At 48.5% G+C, this 21,813-nt stretch overlaps 1 protein-coding gene across 3 annotated transcripts in view; it reads left to right on the top strand.

The window, feature by feature from the left end:
• The first annotated feature begins 6 nt into the window (after window positions 1-6).
• DVL3 (dishevelled segment polarity protein 3) overlaps window positions 7-21,813 on the top strand; it is a 34,280-nt gene continuing 12,473 nt past the window's right edge. For 2 of the 3 annotated variants that reach the window (XM_085325067.1, XM_085325066.1), the window contains exons 1-2: window positions 7-201; window positions 21,187-21,256. In XM_085325067.1, coding sequence (XP_085181193.1) covers window positions 35-201; window positions 21,187-21,256 — 237 coding nt within the window. In that variant the 5' untranslated portion in view covers window positions 7-34. Of the gene's footprint in view, window positions 202-21,186; window positions 21,257-21,586; window positions 21,667-21,813 lie in introns of those variants that run through there. The other variant, XM_085325069.1, reaches the window with a different exon arrangement.

The raw sequence follows: 21,813 nt of genomic DNA, 5'->3' as shown, positions 1-21,813 counted from the left end.
GGCGGCGGCGGCCTGGCGGCCGGGCAGGGGCGCCATGGCGGCCGCCGAGACGAAGATCATCTACCACCTGGACGAGCAGGAGACGCCGTACCTGGTGAAGCTGCCGATCCCCGCCGAGCGCGTCACGCTGGGCGACTTCAAGGGCCTCCTCAACCGGCCCAACTACAAGTTCTACTTCAAGTCCATGGACGACGACTTCGGGTGAGCGCGGCCGGGCCCGCGGCCCCGGCAGGGGCTCGGCCGCGGGGCCGCGGCGCTCCCCGGAGTCCCCCGTGTGCGGCGGGGGGTCCCCGGTGTCCCCCCCCCCCGCCCCCGTGAGGAGGGGACCCTTGGGGGCCCGGCTGAGGGGCTCCCTGGTGTCCCTCTGCGAGCAGGGACCCCCCAGGGACCTGACGTTGGTGGCCGTGGGGCTGCCTCGTGCCTCCCTGCGAGGGAGGCTCGGGCTTGGGGTCAGCTTCCCCTTCCACGTGCCCCTGCTGGGAAGGGGAATCCTCCGCCTAGTGCGTGGGGTCTGGGGGCAGTCACTCCGCCGTGCCTCTCTCTGTGGAGGCTGCTGCCTCCTCCCCCCCACGCCATCTTGGTGACCAGCAGCCCCCTGGTGCCCTGTATAGGGAGGGAGCCCCTCTGCACACCCAGCCCCGTTGCCCTGCCTCTGGAGGGACTGGTGGTGGTGCCCCCTCTGGGGCCGGCAGCCATCCTTGTGCCATGTGTGGGGAGGAGACCCCCCCCATTGCCTCCTCTCTGGTAGCGGTTTCCCCTGRTGCACCTCCCGTGGGGTTGGTAGTCTCTTCCTGCTGCATCTGGGGAGAGGCCCCCCACTAAGGATGCTGTGTGGGGGAAGCTGTCTCTCTAACTCATCTGTGGGGGACTGGTAGCAGTATCCTCCATTTAATCTTCTCTGGAGTTGGGATGTCCACGTGCCCTGCCTGAGGGCAGCTGGGGAACAGTATCATGCTGTGCTCCTCATGTGAGGATCACCTCCTCCCCCTGCTCGCTGTGTGCAGGACAGCACCTTGTCTGAGAGCGTACCTCACAGCGCTGCGCCCCACCTTGGAAGTGCGGGGCAGCGGCTTCCCCACGTGTCCTTTATGAGGTTGTCATTCCCCCTGTACAGCCTGTCTAAAAGGCTTGGGTGTCTCCTGTTGTGCCTCTTTGGGGACAGTACCCTTCCCTCCTTTGTGGTGGAGGGAACAGGGCAGTGCTCCCTCCATGAACCATATGCAGAGAAGGGCTGAGAGATAGTTTTGTTCTGGTATCTTCATCTTGGGGATCCTAAACGGCAGCTTCTTTCTCCCCACCGTATCTTTGGGAAGGATGTATAAAGGGGACTGTCTTTCTCCTTCGCTGTCTCTGTGCAGAGTGGGTGAGAGCTTTCCACGTGTACCCTGTCTCTGAGAGGAGGATGTGTACAGGGGTAGGATGTCCTATGCTTGATCTCCAGGATGGATTCGTATGGAAAAGGGGAGCAGTCTTGCCTCATTTGTCATATCCTCTGGGACAATTCTCCTTCAGCACCCTTATTTTTGTTACTTCTTTGTGGCAGTGTCTAGCTCCCTCAATCATGTGTGATTGTTTGGAGGTGAAGAGCTGCTCTGTGTTTCTTGTCTGGAAGATTATACGGACTGATTTTTCCATGGAGCTTCTGCTGTCTCCCACCTGTGTAAAGTCAGCCTTTGTTCTGGGGAGCAAGTGCCATGTGAACTTAACTTACTGTAGGACCCTTTGTTCCTGCTCTGTTTTGCCCAGAGTCGTCTTCCTACATCTGGCTCTTCTCAGGAGCCCTTTTCAGGAGCTGCAGTTCTGTCCTGGGAATGTGTAGCTCCTCTCGGCTTCCACAGCATGTGACCCTTCATTCCTAGCACGTTGGTATTTGAAAGAGTTGCGTGATCCTTCTTCCTCTGGGCTTGTTTTCCCTCATAAGATTTAGTGTTTACAGTAGGTCTTGTGTATGGAGGTTGGGCCTGCAAAAAAACTTTCATTTTTATAGTCTTCCTAGTGTCTTCTAACTGCAGCCAAATACCTCCCTAGGCTGTGATCTTGGCTCGTACTGTAGGTTAAACAGGGCTGGGCCTGTTCAGTGCTTGGATGGAAATCTGTGTGGCTGCCTCAGTAGGGGGTGCTCACCTCTCTGCAGTCAACTCATCTCAATGCCCAGGTTCCCGTTAGCTCTGGAGCTGCCAGCTTTCAGATGAGGCTTGAAATTAGGAGTTATTCCTTTGACCACAGTCTGGGACGCTTTGCCTCCCTGAATTCCTCCTGACCCAGCAAAGAGCTTGAGTGCTCAAAAGCCTTCCCCTTCTCTCCAGGCAAATAGAAGCATACAGCCCTCATTTTCCATAAGTTTCCTCTGCAATATCAGTTGTCTGCTGTTCGTTTCCTGTCCCTCAGCTGTTGAGTAGTGTTGGGTGCTATGAAACAGCTGCYTCTTGCTGTCTTGGAGGGGACYGTGTTTCACTGGTGGGTGAAGTGATTTCTCTGTGTGTGCTGTTTGTAAACAAATGCTTTTGGGATCCTTTGAAATGTTGTTCTTGAAGTGAATTCAAACTTGTCTTGAATGAAATATTGCCATGTGGGTGGCAGAGTGTCTGCATAACTATAAACAAAGTTTAGTAATAAATAGCAGTGTCTTGAGTTGTGAAGAGGGGTCTGGTGGCAGCAAAGTTCTATATTGTGCCTTTTTATTTTCCTCTGTTTCTTTAAGGCTRCACAAGAGGAGGCAGATGGTAGGTTAATGAAACTCAAAGTAGTGTAGGGAGTTATTGTAAGTACCAGTGGGGAGAGAGAAATCATTCAGGAAGATCTAGTGAGATTAGAAGTGGCAGAAATGCATGAGATGAGATTCTGTTAGGGCAAACTTAACTAATTAATCTGGGAAAAAATAACWTCTCTGGAAGAGAAGGTGCACATAGTCTACCAGCTCTGTCTGGAAGGCTTTTTAGGCCTGAGGCCATGTATGGGGAATATTTTCCTTGCTAAAGTTTTGTGTGATGAATTAAATACTTGGAGCAATAAATGCAGAGGCCTCATGTGGAAGAGAGGGAGGAAAGCCCCTCACAGTGGCACTGGAGATGCCCCATCAGAAATGATGCCTTTGGATCTTTGCATCTCCTTTTCAGAGAGCCAWAGAAAAGAGAGAAGATACAGCCAACCCTTTCCAGCTGCTGCATTGTCTATAAGGRGCCTTGAGGCCCCAGGCAGCAGTTGAGATATTTCAGGAACTCCTGGTGACTGGTGTCCAGGAAGGAACAATCAGTTGGTCTGTAGGGAGAGACAGGAATGGAAGGGCAAGAGGCACCCCAACTGCTTGGTGAAGGCCTGTAAATGTACAAGCAATTAGTAAGAACCAATAAGAGCTTAATGGTGGCTGTATTCAGAAGCTGTGCACCAAGGAGGGCATTGCTTTCATGCGCACTTATCCTCCCAGCCTCTTTCCTCAAGATGCCCTCTGCCCAGCATGGGAGATGGCATGACTTTTGCTCATGCTTTCTGAGCTGGGCTAGTTTTTGCCAGTTGGATAGTGCCTGGGAATGGTAGCTAGGATACAGCCCCTTCATGGAAGAGGCAAGCTTTTAATGGCTGGCCCTGTGGCAGCTGATCAACAAGGAAGAAATCCTGCAAATCCAATGGTGTATGCTTTTCCTGAGCACTTTTGCAGGGCCCCTGTGGCRTAAGGCTATGTTCTCTTTTCAACTCTTGTCAGGATTGGAGGCATCTCACCTCCTTCTAGGGTCAGCTGGAACAAGATTTGATCTGATGCTTCCRCTCACTTCTCTTGTTCAGATTAAGTTGATTTTTCCCTTTTACTCCTTTTTGCAAGTTGTACATCTCTAGTCTGGCATTCCCTTCAGTTCACCCCATCCCCAAGGCAGTATTACAGCCGCAGTCTTAGTGTGTGGGATTTTTCTTTCTTTTGTTTATCTTGTTAATATTTGTTTGCTCTGAGAATCAGGGCTGTGAGGAGCCATTTCAGTGTTTACATCTCCTTGGAAATGTGAACCGAGGCTTCCTTGAGTGGCTGTGGAATTGCCAGGCTGTGAAGGGAGCTAACGCTAGTCAAAGTGTCCAGTCCCAAATTAAGAGGACCACAGAAGGGTTTCATCTGTAGGTGGGAAGGAGGGGAAACTAGAAGAATTCATGGACCTGATCATGGGGAGGGGAGCTGTGGGCAGCAGCAAGGCTGCAGTGTTTCTTTGCCTGGTCTACCCAGCCTGTAGCACTAAACAGTGATGGAGTTCCAGTCTGAACCCAGCTGTGCAGAGCAGTGATTTAGGGTGCAGATACCTCTACCCTTGTTAGCTTTGCATACTGCTAAGCCCAGAATTGGAGGCATGTGGAGGGTGGCACATGGCCACCCGGGGTGCAGCTAAGCAGATGGATAGTAGAAGCACTGCAGGGCACAGAGGTGGGCATGCTTTYCTTGGACCCAAGCTGGTTTGTGTGAATTGCAGAAATATCCTCAATCTAATAGCCTTGCCCTAGCTAGAGGAGGAAGGGGCTTGTTCTACATTTTTTTTTCTTTTTTCTTTTTTTTAAGCTTAACATCTTCTAGGTGAGAAATCTGTTTGTGCTGATCAGAAGGAAGAGTCTTGAATTAGCATAGTGCTCTGACCTCTTGTGTGATGTGTGTTTTCTGCCAAGCCATCTGCAAGCTTTCCATGGGGTGTTGAACAAGCTTTTTAGTTTCTGTCCTTTTTGTTCCTCAGCTGCAAAATGAGAATTCTAACAGTGCTCCTGTGCCTTGTCCTGTCTGTCTGATGTTGTGAGCATCTTGATCAAGTGTCCGTGTGAGCTTAGTGTAACAGAGCGGTCAGCTCTGTAGAATTGCTGCAATATGGGTATTGTAGATTCTCCTGGGGGGCTGTGCAGCAGTGCAGGAAGAAGCTGCACTGACAGTGTGTAGTAGCTTATGGTTTGCTGGCTTCAGTAATGTGTAAAGTGTTTCCTCTTGCCTGAGTCCATTGTAAGGAATGTACCTTTCTGTGTCACAGATCTTCTCCCTAGCCAAACTGTGCACATGCTTTTCCCAGCTGAACCACAGGTTTGACTTCACCTCTAGCCAGGTGACCGGTGAACCCTGAGGAAATTCTTTTATCAGTTAAAATGTGGTTTCTTTTAACTCAATTTTTGCTTGTAATCGATGTTACTCATTTTCTTTCAATAGAAAGATGTTCCCACAGGAATGTGCTAAGGTTTAAGTTGAACTCCTTTTCAAAGCAATTTAAACCAGTGCAGTATGTGTGTTCAGGTAGCTGCTTAGCACCTGGCCTGAGGTTCTGAGGTTCTGTCTGCTGTTCTTTACATAAATCCTGGAGTGCCTGATTTTTTTTTTTTTTTTTTGGGGGGGGGATGTTTTTTGGTGGTTTTTTTCCCCCTCTCTGCCTCTGGAGAAAGCACTTGGTGAAAGTGTGATTGTTTTGTTTTTTTGCACTTTGCTCAGCCAGCTCTCCTTTTCTAGGCTAGAGAGAGCAGAAGGACCCATTTTGCCCATGATGGAACCAACCCTTTCTATCTATCTTGCCTACTTGTGCTGTACTGCTGAGAGAACATCAGTGATTTGAAGTGCAGTGGTGAGTTGGTGCTGCTCCTTCCACTGCTACTGGTTTCTCCCTCTTGTGTGCAGGGCTTGATTCCAATTTTAGCTTCAGAGCTGTGGCGAGTAATTCCTAGGTCTCAGCTGCTGTCAAGTGAAAATTGGTATCCGACTAATCACTGGCCTGGTATCTAATCCAGACCTGCTTAATTATCACCTGCTCTCCAAAGCTGGGTACAGGGCTGTGATTAGGGCAATGCTCTGGAGGCAGAACAAAGCGGTCGCTGCTGGAATTCCCAGTGCAGGGGTCAGATGCCGTTGGTATTTGGCGACCTCATCTCCTGCACATGTGCATGGGGAAATGCGTTGATGGTTACTGAAAGGCTGAGTGATTTATTTTTATTGCAGGATCTTTTTGAAATTAGTGCCAGGAGTGACTGTCCTTCTGGCTCAAAGTGTTTGGAGCAAGGGAAGGGATCCTAAACTTAATAAGCAGTGTCAGTCTATAAGCTGTGGTGAGCTGCTGGCCTGGTGCCCCTGCTTTTTCTGCCAGCTCTTTGCAGCATGAGTTGGGGGGATTTGTTTTATTTTGCTTTTTGGGATTGGGTGGTTTTGTTTTTGGGGTTTTGAAAAATTATTTTATTTTTTGTTTTTTTGAATTGGAAACTTTGCTGTCTGTAAAAGACCTTTGCCTGTCACATGTTCTTGGTGAAGAATGCTTCTGTGTCTGCTTGGATTCCATGCAGGGAGAGGTTGAAGAGAAATCTTTGCTGAGACTGTGAGCTAAAGGGCTTCCAACGCTGTGTGCAGCTTCTTTCTATGGTTGCATCCTTCGTGCTGCTTCTGTCAGTGACAGCATTGGCCCTGCTGTCAGATGGCCTTCACTTTGCTTCAGCTTCCAGCCAATTGCTGTTCTTGTGCTGAAGATGAGAAGGTAGCGTGTCCTTAGGGTGGTGGGAAAAACACTGGCATCTAACTTGGACCTTCAAGAAGACTATTGGTAGGCCTGTGCTGGGAGGCTTGGGAGGCTGACTCTGTACTGGAATCTGTTTTGCACTKTTAATTTTCCTACTTGGAAAGAAGACCTGCTTATCTCTGTTGGATTACTGAAACTTCTGCTGGAGAGACCAGAATAGCTGAGGGAGACAGGGTAATCTGTTCTGAATCCATAATGTCTCTAGTGCTGGCTATGCTTGTCTATCTCTTCTTGGAATAGAGAAACAGACTCAGCTTTCAAGTCTCTGTCCAAAATGACCAACTTTCTGAAGCATGGTGCATGATAGCTGGTTAATACCCTGTAGGTTTCCTTCCTTGGATGGGAATGCTTCCTGGCACACTGACCAAAGTCTTGGGAAGCTGCTGGAGGGCAGAAGTCGTAGCACTGCGTCTCTTGCTCTCTCTGTTCCAGAGGTACGTGGTTCCCTGCCTGCTCACGTGAGATCCTCTGCTCCAGTTAGCTAATGTCCGCCAGAGAYTGTTTTGGACATTTGCATGTAAGTTACTGTGGCCTGTACCGCTGTCTCCTGAGCTGTTGAGGGTTTGGCAGAGGACGGCTAACCACTGTCTGCTGTAGTGGTGAGAAGTTCCTGTAATGGTCCCCCGTGCTTAAAAGGGGGGTAACCTACTGACACTGGAACTGATCCTGGTTATAGCTGCCGCTGGAGACTGTTTCCAGTGTAGTTGGGGGCGGGGGGCAGGCAGTAGTGTCAGGGCTGGGGTGCACATGGAGAAGGCTACCTCATGGTRTTCACTGCTTTCCTCGGTCGCGTTGTGCTGCTGTTCGGACCTGGCTGTTACTGACTCTGTAGGTGTCCAGCTTTGTCTGTGTTGTGGTTGGAGCTGTTGTAGCAAAGGCCACAGCGGATGGCAGTCATAGCCTTTTTTGCCCAAGGGTGGTGTTCTGAAAGCCAAGCTAGCCAAACTGGGCTGCAGACCAATTTCCCTAAGGCTTCGTCTGTACTATGCAAACAATGAAGCTTTACAACAGCTATTGAACTTGTTTGCAACTAGAGCTGGTCAGAATATATATATATATACATACATATATGTATATTTTACTGAAGGTATTTTCTCCAAAATATGATGTTTTGTTGAAGCCAGCRTTTTTCTTGGAAAGGTATTGTTTTTGATGGAAATGTTTCTTAAATCTCTGAAAAAGAGAAATATAGGTCAACCTTGACCCATCCATTAGAACATAGCTGTTTTGATGCAATTCTGTGTTTTGAAATCATTTGGAAGACTCTAGTTTGAATTTCTGCATGGAACAAAAAATGATCTCAGTGTCTCAAAAATTGTCATGAAGTAAATCAGTGAACCCTGACTGGCTGTAGTACAACTGTGCTCAGACATGGCTCATTCTCTGGGATCAAGGTCAAACACCATTTAAAAATGACTTGTAAACCACCATAATCTGTGTCTTAACTTGATCATTGATCATTATTATTTTTAACTAGTGATGATAATGATGGCTGCTATTCAGTCTTCTGGTTTCTCCTGAAATAAAACTGAGTGTTTAATCTAGAACTTGGCCATTCCCAAAGCCTGGACCTTAGCTTTCCTGCAGAGTGGGTGGAAKACAGCTGTGCTTCAAGGTGACAGTGTAAAAAATGATGTTACTGCCTATGTGGCTATGGATGAGACCAGAGTGGGCCGCTGGGGGGGGGGGTGAAGGGAAAGTGTTGGTTTTAGATGCTGAGAAAAGAAGGTGCTGGCTTGTTGGAATGGAGATAAATAGCTGTTGAGCACAAGGCCTGTGTGCTTGGCGTGCTGAGCCTTTAGTCAATCCTCTTTTCAAATGTGTTCCCTACCTCCTCCACTTGTAGTCTCCCCATCTGCTCTCTCTACGTGCAGCTCTGTGACCAGCCTCAGGAACATTYGGGTCAGCACTGGGGTGCAGGTTTATTGTCTGAACCCTCCAAGGTGGAGGTAGTTACCTTCTATAGTCAGTTTGGGGATGCTCAGTGGAGAAGGGCAGTGAGAGCACAAGCAGAGAAAATCTGATTTCCCCAGCAGCTTTTCTGCTGCACAGATGTATTTGGCCTCTGTGGGCACTGGGCCTTCCATCTAGACTTGAAGGCTGCATATGTAGAGGTGTAGGGAACATAGCTAAAATTCCTAAAGTTCTCCTTGAGCTTGTTTTTGCACTTACAGCAGTGGGAAGTCTCTTGCATGTCTACACTGCAATTGTTAAACTCTTCTGAGCTGAGGGTMTCTCTGCTGTGACAAAGTGCTACTCCCCTACCCTTGACTGCATCCAAATAGATACAATAGTGTTGTGGTTTAGAATATTTGATCTACATAAAACCATGTGAAGGAAAGCTGAGCTTGAATGTGGTGGAGGCTGTGCTTGCAGGAAACTGCCTTCAAGTTGTCCCACTGACTTTRCATGAGGCTGCACATCTGATGAAGCACCAGTCAGGACTGTGGGTTTTTTGTTGCTTCCTGTTGATTTCCTCCTCTGTCCATCCCTTGTTTGTTGGTTGGAGCCTACCGTTGTGGCCTGTGCTGGATGGATGGTGGTTTTCCAGAAGGGGGATGAGGCTGTGTCGTCATTTGTTGCAGTTGTGCTGGCTTGTTCGGCAGTAGAGCAAGCCCTGCTATTTCAGGACGGTAGGAACAGGTTGGTGACACTCCTGCTGGTGACTCTCCAGAAATTTTTGGATCAAATCCATTTGTGAAGGCTTTTTTGGAAATCACTGAAGAAAGGTACAGATCTGGGAATTAGGCTAATTTCTGCAACTTTGTCTGCTTCCCTCACAGGAGAGATCTCAAATGCTATACTTATCTGTGTAATTCCATGGTGGCCTCAAGAGAGCGTGTGCACTCTTGGGCCTTGAATATCATAGTCTGCATTAGGCAGTTTGCAGAGCTGATACATTAATATCTCACTGAGTCCTGCTCTGAAGGTCTTGGTTTTGCTTCTGTTTCCATTGCTGTATTGTTGTCATTGTAGCAATAACACTGAGCCCATCTAGCAGTGCGTTGAAATTCTGTGGAAGCTTTGGTAGGCAGAGATGATACTGACCTTTCTGTGTCGTGTAATCCTGTATCACATTGGACAACTGGGACTTCTGTGATTTTTTTTTGGGGGCCATTATTAATGGAGAAAAGCCAGAGGTGTTGGTTTTTCTGGTCACCAGTTAACTATTAAAGGCAGTGGAAGCAACATTTGGGTACCGTGTTTCCCCAAGTCCTCTGTGCTCGTTATCCCTTCAATGGGTTGTGTGTCTGTCTGTCTTGCTGGCTAAAATTTGCTACCTTGTGAGAACTAGAAGAAGAGAGAATAGAGTAAGTGATGGCTGAACTGCTGCAGGGCAGGTTCGTCTTTCTGGTCCTGGCTGAGGTCCTGGAGCTGAAAGGGCTGAAAGGCTACCTCACTTGCCCTGGAGCAGAGACCCATTTTTGGGAGATCAGGCATCAACCACTGTGTAGAGAGGTCTGTCTGTCTGTCTAAATCTGCCCCTAGAATTTTGAGAGGACTGTATGGCACCTCTGACTGCTGGCAGCTGTCTCACTGATAGCATGAGAGTGCAGGGTCTGGGCCCAAGAGGCTTTGGTTTTTCCTTGTTTCCTAATGGCTTGTGGCTCCTGCTATAGACAGGCTGATTCTGATGACAGTAAGGGTCTGACAGAGGGATCTTTATTCTGGGAGCCTGCCACTCACTTGACTTGGATTTTTTTCCCTGAGCCATTGCTCTGACCTGTTTGAGATCTGTGTTCCTCCTGTGTCTCTCCACCCACGAGCAAGTAGGTTGTCCCCAGTACACTGAATCCCTGAGTTCAGGTCGGATCCATGTTGTGTGATGCTGCTGCTGTTGATGATCAGAGCAGTGTCAGAAGTGTGGGAATAAACATAATTTTGTTGCTTGGCGTGATCAGCAGGGTATGGGCAGGGACAGGGTGCTAGGTGTTGATAGGTGTTCGCTGAGTTGGCCTCAGGGCTCAGCAGCTTCTCAGACAGAAGCTTTTTCCAGAAGCTGTGATGGATATGTAAACTCCATATTTCTGTTTGCATAAGGCTAATGAGCTATCCCGGTTTATTCAGCCCTGTCTAGCTGAACCAGTATTTTGGTGCCATTCAGACCTACCTGTGTGCCCAGCTAAAGCTATGGTATACTGGAAGCCCATGTAAAGGCTTAATGCAGGAAGTCTTGCTATTGCATTGTGTTAGTTCATTTGAATTTTTGTGTTTTTACTGTTTTATGTAGCTCTGAAAAGGGTGGGCTTTTATGCAGTAGAGTCCCTTATGGCAGGCTTCCAAGTTGTCTTGAACAGGAAACTTGGTAAATGCAGCAATATGTCCTGAAGGGGCACCTGTGAGAGGGATGATCCTTCCAGAGTGAGTCTCCGGGATGAAATGTTTCACTTTCGCTGGGTCCAAAAGGTGAGTTAGTTTAGAAAACTATTGGGACTTTGTAAGTTGGGTTATTCACTCTCCAGGCATCACGGAAGGGGCAGAGAAGTTTCAGGATGGCAGTGTCTACTTCAGCTTAGGTTACCCTCTCATGGGGTTTCCTTGGGGCACCTCAGGCTTAGTGCACAAGCATGTAACATTTGTGCAGGTTGTGCACAGTCTTACGTGTCTGAGCAGGGTCAGACTCACTGCCTAGCACGTGTATGTATATTTCTGATTTTCCCGTGCAAAAATACAGGAGCCTACTTCAGCAGTCTTGGTGCAATTAGTACCTGTGCTCTGGTTTTAGGAAATTGCATGGTATGCATGTTCTGTGTAGTGAGTGGTGAAAACTTGAGGTGGGGACTACTCATGTTCATGTATCTGGCCATGTTATCCATTCGGAACAGGTGAGCTCCTCATCAGCCAGAACATGGTGCTGACACAGTGTTGATGGTGATTTAATTGTGACCAAAAGAGAGATGCTCCATGGAACCTTGGTATCAGAAACACAGATAATCAGGAAGCTCAGAAGCAAAGTCCTTGTTGGCAGATCCACAGACACAGGAAATGACCTTACTGCTGTAATTGCTTGTGATAAGTCTTTCTGAGCTGGTATGGGGAAAGATGGACATGTAGAGTGACCAGCTCAATGCTGTTACTGAGCTTCCCTCTGCTCCTGGGATATTTACAGGCTGAGGACAAGTTTTGCTGCGTTTCGTTGGGAGTTGGCAGCCTTGCCTCTGAGACCTTCAGCAAGAGGAGCAGGTTGTGCCACCTGAGACAGTGACTTCTGGAGGTCACTAACCGTTATCCACCCTGTGGCGCAGTTGTTGAAGATGGCAGGTCAGAAGATTTTGAATGGTATGCAACTGGGCCATCCTGAGAATATACGGTGTCAAAGCAAGCAGCTCTGGGTTGGACTTAGTCTCACAAGAATGGGGTATGTCTCTGTGGTGATCTGAAGCACCATCCTCCTTTAAACCGTGAGGAAGCTTATCCTCTCTTTGAAGAGGTTACTGATCTCTATTTTAGAGGCAAATCCCAGCAGGGGCTGGACTGAATTCTGTACATGGCATTTCACATATGTACTACTGACTAATGCCAGTCATCGCTTACAGCCAGGCTGCTGGCAAAAGAAGCCTTGCTTCTTGCAGAAAATTGCTTTCTTTCCAAACTGAAACCATGGCCTGTACCCTGTTTCAATAAATCTCTGACACTTCTTTGGAGGAGTCCTGGGCAAATGACAGTCTCCTGACTGCCTAGAGATCACTTAATTCAGTGGATCACCCATCAGGTGTCAGGAGGAATTCTGTGGTCCAAGGCTTTCAAAAAGCAGAGAAACTGAAGTGGGTATTTTCATTACTGTGAACAAATTGGCAGCAGGATGGAGATAGCTTACATTTTCCTTGCTTCTTGGCTAATCAGATTTCATTTACAGTAATTGACTGGCTCCTGCTCTAGAGCTTTTGCCACTTTCTGAACCTCTAGTTGTGTGAGCTGTGTGCCAGCGCATGGTTAGTTTGGTTAGGATGGGAACATCTTTCTTGTCTTTTCCTTCATCAACCAGTGTTCCCTTGTTTCTTGGCTGCTAAGTGCTAGAGCAAGCTTGGTTGTCTTGGGAAGTGATGCTTGGTAAGAGATTGCTGTGCTGATTGTATTGTTCAAGGGCCAGGTCCTGCCTCTGGAAAGGAGTTTGATAAAGAAGCCTAACTTTAGCTGAAGTAAATGAAAGATGTAAAAGACTGCTGAAGCACTTTTTGCTCTTTGTTCAGGGAGTTTCTTGTACTGTTTCCTGCACTGGCACCATCAAATGCAGACAAAGTGAAACTGGGGCCTTCCTCCACCTTTGACTGGATTTGTCTATTAGCAGACCTAATTGAGAGCCAGTCATTTAAACGGTGGTTCTTGTGCTTTGCTTTTTTTCCAAGTTCTTTCTGGCTTGCTGACAGTTTCCTGGGAGTGAAGTGAATATTTCAAGTTGTGCCAAAGTTATGCAGTGTCAGAAGGTAAGGAAGAAAAAGGACATAAGTCCCTGCTCTAGTGATGCTTGGGAATTCAAACCTCTCATGCCCTCTGCCTTCTTTCCTGTATTTTAGGGCCAGAGAGGTCTAGTGTCATTGCTTGCCCTTTCTTCAGAGTGCTAGGACAGTCTGAGATCAGGGACAAAGTTTTTTCTTTGCCACCATGCAGCTGTTGCAGCTCTGAAATGCTCTTCTTTGCATGCATTCTCTTTCTCTTTGGCATATATTTAGTGGAAGAACTTAAAGTTTTGAGGTTAAGTCCCTGTTGGGTTTGTAGGGGTTGCCCATATGTCTTATAGACCCAGCTGGTAGCCTAGCTGGATGTGAAGAGCAGATGCAGTCAGTGGCTTGTGATCCAGAGTCTATTATCCTTCAAGGTCTTATTTTCCCACCAAGTAGGCAGTTAGGCTGGCTTCCCTGAGAGACTCTTACAAAGTTGTTTGTGCTGGGAAAGGATCGCATGAGCTGGTCAGTGTCTTGGAGGCTGTTTTGTCATTTCCTGGGGGGAGATCTGTCATTAAACACAAATTAATTGTTAACGTGATGGGGGAAATGAACCTCACTCCTCTTCCCCACAGATATCTGCCTTGGTCTGTGCCTTCTCAGGCCTGCTTCAGGAGGTGGCTGCCTGGCAGAAATGCACTGCAAGAGCAAAGGGCTGGAGCTGGGCAGGGCTGCTGTGCTTGGAGCCCAGGACAAGGGGGTGATGGTGAGCAGGTTGCTCTGGAGTAACTCCCTTCATCCACTGGGATGGAAGTCCAAGATTTCAAACTTTTGTTTCCCACCCTCCCCCTCTTTCCCTTTTTTTACCCTCTTCTCCTCTCCTTGCTCTCCTGCTGAGTTGATGCTTTTCCAGGAATGAGCTGTACTGCTAGCCCAGCACATTCCACAGCAGCAGCGCTTTTTTGGCAGGAGCTTTGCCTGCTGTTAAGCAAAGCAGGGCTGACTTGGTGTCCCTTAGCTGTGGGCCAGAAAAGGAAGGCCTAAACCTACCTTCAGCTTGGGGCATGAAGAGTGTTCCTGGACATCATGTCCCTCTCCTGTGCCCGTTCTATATACGCTGACAGCAAGAAGATCTAACGCCACTGTGACCTGTCTCCTCTACACATACCCCCATGCCACCTTTGGAGCCTTTACAGCACATTGCTTTTGTATACTGTCATCTTAACCAGCGTGCAGTCTCTTGGCACTGCAAGAAAGCCTGTTGCTTTTTAGTTAGCCTAGGGGGTGACTTCTGTGGAGAATTGCAAGGAGTTCCCCAGTGAAGTCCTGAAGCCTCTTTAATAGGCTACTTGATGAAAAGTAGGTCCTATTGAGACCTTTGAGGTTTGCTACCTTCAGTAGCTCAGGAAACCTCAGAAGTTTGTCCATCTCTCTACAAAGTCTCTGTTCTTTTTATCATTTGGAGCTGCTGTGTTGCAGCTTTCTGCATTGTGGGCTCTCCTAGCTGCCTTTATCCAGATGGAGTTAAGTGTCATATAGGGCCAAGCCTCCTCCTATTTGTTTGCCATCTCTCAGTGTTAATATGAACCATAGCAACTGTACCAGGATTTTGCCATCTCTCCTATGCATTTGTCTCCTTTTGGCTGTGGCCTATTTGGGCATGTTTTCTAACCCACCTCAAATACAAACCCACTCTTGTATATCTTGGGTTTGTCTTTGTTCCCTAAAGGTCATTTCTGTAGATATTATTCCTCAAATCTTTCTTATTGTCGGTGCTTGCACTTGTCTTGTATGCTTGTGTTGGATGATGCAGGAGCTGAAATAATTTGAGCTACTGGAGTGAAGAGTCTGACTGGGCTTGGGCTGGGAGTTCCCGTTTGTCCTGATTTCCAATTCAAAGAGACTGGAAGTGTCATTGAACCTTCAGGGGCCTGGAGAATGCTTCCTTTGATGTCTCAAAATGTCCTTCTGGGGGTTGGAAGCATCGCTTGGGCAGAGCAGGATTAATTAATGTAGAGGTGCCTCCTGCAGTTCTCCATGCAGTTTTCTCCTCCTGGTCCTATGGCCTGTCAGGCTTGTTTGCAGAGCAGTGCTGCAGCCAGATGGTCACTCAGAGATCAAGGTGGGAGAGGTTGCCAGGGCTCTTTGGCTCACTTTAATTTCAAAGTCTTTAACTTTGCTTTGTTAAGTATTACTTCTAGGCAGGCCTCTGAGGTTGAATGGCTTATTTCTAAATGCCATTCCATTTCCAGTGTTTGGGCTAAATGAAGAGTGAATCTGTCCTCTGTTGTCTCCCACCCAGTGACACTTGTATGACTGAACATAAATCCAACTGGAGCCAAGCATCTCTGGGATATCTGGGCTGTGTTTTCCTTGATGTGAGTGGATTGAGTAGGAGTTTTGGGGGAAAAAAGAGATGTCATTCTGTTGGATCCCTGTCTGAGTGGTCATCTAGGCAATAACATGGCTCTGGGATAGATGGGGAGGCCTTGGGACAGCAGTGGTGGTTGAGGGAGTCTGTAGAGGTTATAGACTAAAATGGAAGATGATGTTCTTATGCCTTCTCTTTCAGGCATGGTATCCCAGCTCCTGAGGGGTGCAGATAGTAGTTTGAAACGTGGTGATCTGCTCTCTAAGGAATCCTTGTAAAGCTCCCTTGATTTGTTAGGAGAACAGAGATGGTCTTTTCTTCTTGTTATGACACTGTGTTATTGTTGTATTAGCAGGTAAGATTTTTTTAATAAAAAAGACTCCAAGTAAATTCAGTGCTGTGAGGAAGTTCATTTGCTTAGGGACGGGCAGTTGTGGTGTGTACAGATAGACAGGAGCACAGCAGGTCCTCTGCCGAGCAGAGTCTAATAGAACCAAAACACCTGCAGATCTGTGTTTCCCTTTTTACCTTGTGCTATGAAATGGAGGAGTGGTGAAGCATACTCTGACAGCTTGGGAGAGAAATTAAAAAGGGGAATGATCATTTCCATTTACACTTGGAGAGCCCTTCTCACCTCAACACACTGCAGAAATTCATATCCGGTGTACTCCTCTGCATCAAGGATTAGAAAATATGGTGAGGAAGACTTCAAGAATCCCCTGGCTTAGGGGGACAGACGTCTCAAATCYTCTAATCCTGTTTGATGTGTGCTGTTTGCCTGTGAAGCCCAAGGTCTCACTGATCCACATGTGATCATTGGCATGCATGTTCTTTGGTTAGGCCTGTAGCCCTTGAGGGGGTTGTATCCCCACAGGAAGCACACGTGTCGTGTCTGGGCTTAGTCTAACAGGCGAATGCTTCACGACTGAAATCCGTACTCTGCTGGCGAATCGCCCTGTCCGATTTTCTCTTCTGGTGAACTTGCTGCAAAGCTCATCCCTTTGGCCCCAGCATCTGGTCTTACTGGGGGAGGAGGATTTTACTCTAGAGCTAGGAGATGCTCACATTTGGACAGTAACACATGAAGGTGCTTCCTTTTTTTTTTTCAGCATCATTAATCTATGGTTGTTTGGAGACAAGACATTCCTGCCCTAAGGGGTGTGCACTACTGCAGGTCTTGAAAATGAGATCACAGTTTTAGTCTTCTAGTCCCTGAAGCTTGTGATATTAGGTAGGAATGTCTCCTGTGTGTGTTTTGGGATAGGGTTTTTTTTTTGTTTGTTTGGTTTTTTTGTGTGGCAGTGGTTGTTTTTTCCAGTGGTTCTGTGGGCTGTAGTAGGTGGGGGTGATTAAGGTCATAGAAGTGACCTACCTAAGCGGTGCACTTTGGGGGGATTATGGTAGAAGATTAACTTCAGCATTAAATTTCTGGTCTTTGCAGTCTTGGAAGAAATGTCACTGTTTCATGAAGGTCTTTCCTCTCAATAACTGAACTAAACAAAGGAGCAGACTTTACTTTATCTGCTCTACTAGTGTTACATCTTTCTGGCYCTTTAGTGTGCAAGTGCTGCTGCTTAATTGCATCTTCCTCAATCTTTGCACCTCCCCTAGTAACAAACTCCTTGTTAGCCTTGCTGCTGAGAGGCCTAACATGCTCGAGGGGTTCCCTTTTCTTGCCTCTCTTCTTGCTGCTGCCCTCTGCCCCCCGTCCTTATTCTCCAGCTGCCCGTTCTACTTTTCTGGTCACTCCGGTGTCTCACAATTGTGTCTCTCTGAATACCCTTCCTGTCACAAGGCCTTGGATGGGGACTCTCAGAGAGGAGCAGTGATTGCTGAGCTCCAGCGTGTTTCTGAGTCTGAGGTTTGAAACCTCCTGCCTGAGCCTTTGTTAATGCCTCCTGGATTCCTCCTTTCCCTGAGCGCGTTAGCTCATGTTACGCCATCTTATTTCTTTGTTGCCCCCCCCCGTGGTTAGTGGGTCCTGCTCAGGAGAGACCTGAGCTGGCTRAAGCTAGAAACTCTCTTGTAGTTGCTTGCAGTCTCGTCTGGGCTGGAGGCCACCAAAGGGAAATGGAGGAGGCTGGGAGCGGAGCAGCTGCACGCTCAGCTAGCTGGTAATGTCTGCAGAGCCCAGGGGTTTCTAACAGTGCAGCAGCCTCCCAGGTTTCATTTATTGCTGCCTCTCTCTCCTGTGCACACACTCTCTCTCCTTTTTTTTTTTCCTACCTTCCCTTCATTCCTAGGACATGACTCTGATATAAAATACCCTCTAATTTCCTGAGCTGGTCTGGGGCTCCCTAGAGAAGGCAGTGTCTGCCTTGCCTCCCTCTCGCCCTTCTCAGCACCCCGTGTTGCAAGCTGCCAGCTCCGTCTCCCCTTGGCAGAGGGCAGGCAGGAAGCTGGGAGCACGGCATCTTCCCAGGTCGCGGAGAGAGGAGCTGCCGGCTCTCTCGGAGGAGCCGGCGGGGGCGGGGGGTAGGGATGGGGCGAGGGATGGAGCTGGATTTCCTTTCCCCTCCCCCAGCTGCATGGGAGCAGATGTGCTGTTTGTGTCAGCGCTGGCAGCCCTGCTTCCCCAAACGCTCTGCAAAGCCAGGCCTGGCTCCGGCAGCAACCCGAGAGTTGTCCCCTCCTCCCCCTCGGCTTGGCCCCGCGTACAGGCCGCCCCAGTGTCACTGGGGATGGAGGCTGAATCATCCGCCCACTCGCCCTCCCTCCCCTGTAACCCTGCCTCCCTCCTTCCCTCCCTCCCTCCCGCAGGTCTCTTTGTTGGAAAATTCAATGCAGATGAGTATTTCGGAGCACTGGGCCTGTGGGCCAGACGCTGAGCGAGCAGTTTGGCCGCGCCACCTCTGCCGGCCCTCGGGACGGGCTGAGGGGCYGCGAGCGCCGTTCGCACAGAGCGATTCTCTGCGGAGAGCGAAGGAGCACGCTTTCGTTGCGTGGCGGAGGCTGAACGCTCGCTCGGCTGGGCAAACCTCCRGCTCGCTCTCTCTACCAGGGAATTTCCTCTGTTAGTGAGGATGTCCGTTCTCTGCCGTGTTATATCCAACCCCCAGCAGATCCATAAAGCTGGGAAAATCTGAAACTGGGCTGCTCTGAAGAATGGCAAACTAAAAACAATCCCTTTGCAGTCATCTTCAGGCAGATGTTTTCCCTGAGCTGTTGTGGCTCCCACCAAACAGAAAGGCTTTTCATGAACCAAGAGAGCCAGAACTCGTTTGGGCCTGGGTTTGGGGGGATTCCCAGGCTCCGGCCCCCKTTGACTGAAGGCTCGTCCCAGCAGATCCACGGGAGAGTTTGCTCTCATGGCTGCTTCTCCCTGCAACCATGCAGGCGAAAACGTGGCAGTGCACACAGCTCCCCCAGAGGCTGCTCAGCTGGTGGCTCCTAACAGGAACCTGAAGTCTCGTGCATGTGAACTCGCAATGGGAAGTGTGACTTGAACAGAGTGGGGAGAGGTAGCGGGGAGCAGTATTTTAGCACAAGGTTGAGGAAAGAGGAATGCAGGGCTCGAATAGCTTGGAGACTGTGCGAGGATTGACGGACGTGAGCAGCGTTGCGGGGATATTCTTGCTCGGCACGCGCCCGACTCCAGCCCAGCGCTATCAGTCTGTGCTCTGGGGGTTCTAAATATATAATTCATTGTGCTCTGGCATCCGAGTGATAAATAGTGATAAATAATGCAGTGGCTGGGGTAGGGGAGTGCTTCGCAGRATGAGGCAGGGAGAACACTGCTCCAGGGTGAAGCTGACCCCTGGGATGTCTAGGGCAACAGCAGAGTAAGAGGAGTGATGAGAGCATCAGTTCTCAGGGTAGAAGCAGTTTGTTCCTCATCAGGCAGTATAGCTGAAGGTAGGCAAGGGTGTGTGTGGGAGTTATCTCTATCCTCACTGAGAGCAGATTAATTTTTTTGTGCTTAGCGGCTGGTCATCTCGACCCTTCAAATATGTCACCCTGTCCCTTCTCTCGCAGACAGGACTCTGGGTCCCTGAGCAAGCAGCATGCTACACTGAAAATTGGCTCTGCTTGAAGCTCTCTCTAGGAACTGGATGAAGTCCAGGCTACTGGCGACAGCATGAATGGACGCTAGCGCAGCCAGGCTAGGATGCGTGTGTGTGTGTGTGTTTGGAAGGGAGGAGACAACAACTTGCCTGCATGTGAAAGGGTCGGCCAGGGCACTGAAGGAGATGAGTGTCCCAGAGAGACTGAYGGTGTTTGATGTTCATCCTGGACTGCAGGAGCTTTGTGCAGAGGCTGGCAAGGGGAACACGGATGGTCTGAAGAAGCATTAGGCTGGCAGGGTTTAATCTGGCCTCACTGCTTCTTTCCTGCTTTTCCCCGCTTTCCCATCTGCGCGAGAGGAATTAACACTCATCTTGGGAGTGGATTAGACTGCTCAGCCTGTGACCTGCTAGTCTGCCTTCTGGGGATGGATAGCACTTGTCCACCTTCTTTGCTGGCTCTCCAGCTTAGGCAGGGATCATGAGTGCCAGCTACCAGCAAAGACCTGGTAACTTGCCCTCTTTCAGCCCGTGAGACACCCCTTTGCTGAGCATGTGCATCACTGGAGGGACGAGTGAGGCTGGCAGGGTGGAGCAGAGCCTGCTCCCCAGRTTTTGGTGCTCAAGCGTTGTTATTTGCCTTTTTCTTTGCGAGTGTTGACGTGGTTTGCCGTTCTATTTTCAGCGACTGTTTGGGCAGCTGTCAGTGCCCCAGCAAGCACATCCTGGAGCCCAGAGTACCTGTTTCTCCAAGCCTCGGCATGCTTTGTCTTGATAGCAGTGGCTGAGTTGCATGACATACTCGGGCAACAGGTCGCAGCGTTTCATCCTCTTTCATTCTCTGTGAATTGGGGACTGCCTTGAGGACCCTTGAGGGCTCTTGATGTGATCCTACCCGTTTGCTGTGTTAGCTATTTGCAAGCTACTTTGTTTTAATATATAATTTCCATTATTTCACGTTTGTTCTTTTCCTGTTTGATACTTCCCTCCCAAACATAATTTATTCATTGTTGGCTGCTACGTGTTTTTGTTTTTTTGTTTTTTGTTTTTTTTTCCCAGCATGATGTGTGTCAGGCTACCTTAGGTGTAGTCTGGAAGTTGAAATATGGAAATATTGCAAATTTCTTGTAAAAGTTCTTCATATGAAATAAGAATACTTTAAACATAGCAGTTTTATAGGAAGGAAAATGAGTTTAATAAAGCCTGTTTTGCAATTACATTTGATTTATCAAAGACAGTATTAGTTGTATCTGGTGAATTTTTAAGTTGTTTCGATTGCAGACTCTTTGTGACAAAGGTATTCAGGTGCCCARTGATATTTAAAACAGAATAAATTTTCTCACCAAAGAAACCGGAAGTTTTTACTGTTGGAAAACAAAATCATCAGCACGCCTCTGCTGTGTAATAATGTAGCTGTTTGTGTAATACAAAAACATGACATTGTGGCACAACTATAAAGCTTGAAATGATGTTGAAATACTATGTATATAATTAAAAAGTGACAGTAACGTTTGGGAGGCAGCCTGTTTAATGTATTTCACTCTAATATATGAAAAGTCTTTGACGTAGGTTGTGCTCATTTCAGATCATTATAAAGAAGRTATTTATTTAGAAATAAGCAAACAGATAAAAATGAATATCTGAATTTTGTTGCCTGATTAAAGAGTGAATCTGGGGGCAAAACAGCTGGAAGCACATGGGAGAGTTTGTTTTGCCCTTGTTTTCTCCCCTCTAGCCTGCCAGTTATGGCTGTGGACATGGGGCAGGCTGGTGTCAGGGTGAGCAGCAGGGAGCTGTGGTCCTCTCTTTATCCCCTGCCCAAGCCTGGGCTGTTTCTGGTGCAGTGCAAACACACGATTTGGCAAAAGTCTCCTTTTGTTCTGAAGTTTTGCATCTCTAACTGCCTCCTCTCCCCTTTGCAGGGTAGTGAAAGAAGAAATCTCAGATGACAATGCCAAGCTTCCCTGTTTCAACGGCCGGGTGGTGTCSTGGGTAAGCCTCTTGCTTCATTATCTCTCTGCCTATTTCTGCTCCCTCTGAAAACCACCATTTGGTTGCACAGTGCCAAGAAAAGCACTAGGACTGCTCTGCACTGTCAAAGTGCTAACTGCTACCAAAGCTGATGAGCTGGATTACCATGCTCCCATCCCTCTGCTGGCGGCTGGGCAATGCGGTGCTGGGTCCCCTGTGCTGGGGAGGATGTGGGATGCCTCTGCCAAGAGCTYGCTATAACTGATGCACAGCAGAGGTGACTGTCCCAGCCTGCCCGCAGTGTAACCCCTGTGCCCCTACGGCAGGGTCAGCTTTCCAAGAAAGTCCCACTGCAGTGACTGGCGCAAAGGGCGTAAGTGACTTTAGTGCTGGTGGAAGCGGACTGGATTTGACTGCCCTGAGGACTAAAGGTACTGCCTGGGCAGCTGCAGGACAAGCTTCTCCCTCCGTGCCGTGCCATGCACATGCTCTGTTCCCTTGCCCGCATGCTTCCCTCTGCCCCAAAGGGGACCCTCTGTTTCGGGGGGAGAGGGTATTCAGTCTCCATGGCTCATGAT

This window comes from Rhea americana, unplaced genomic scaffold (genome assembly GCF_003343005.1).
Source record: "Rhea americana isolate MKP2758 unplaced genomic scaffold, rheAme1 scaffold_96, whole genome shotgun sequence".
Lineage (NCBI taxonomy): Eukaryota > Metazoa > Chordata > Aves > Rheiformes > Rheidae > Rhea > Rhea americana.
The sequence above is the reverse complement of the archived record's forward strand: the minus strand, read 5'-3'. Positions and strand labels throughout refer to the sequence as shown.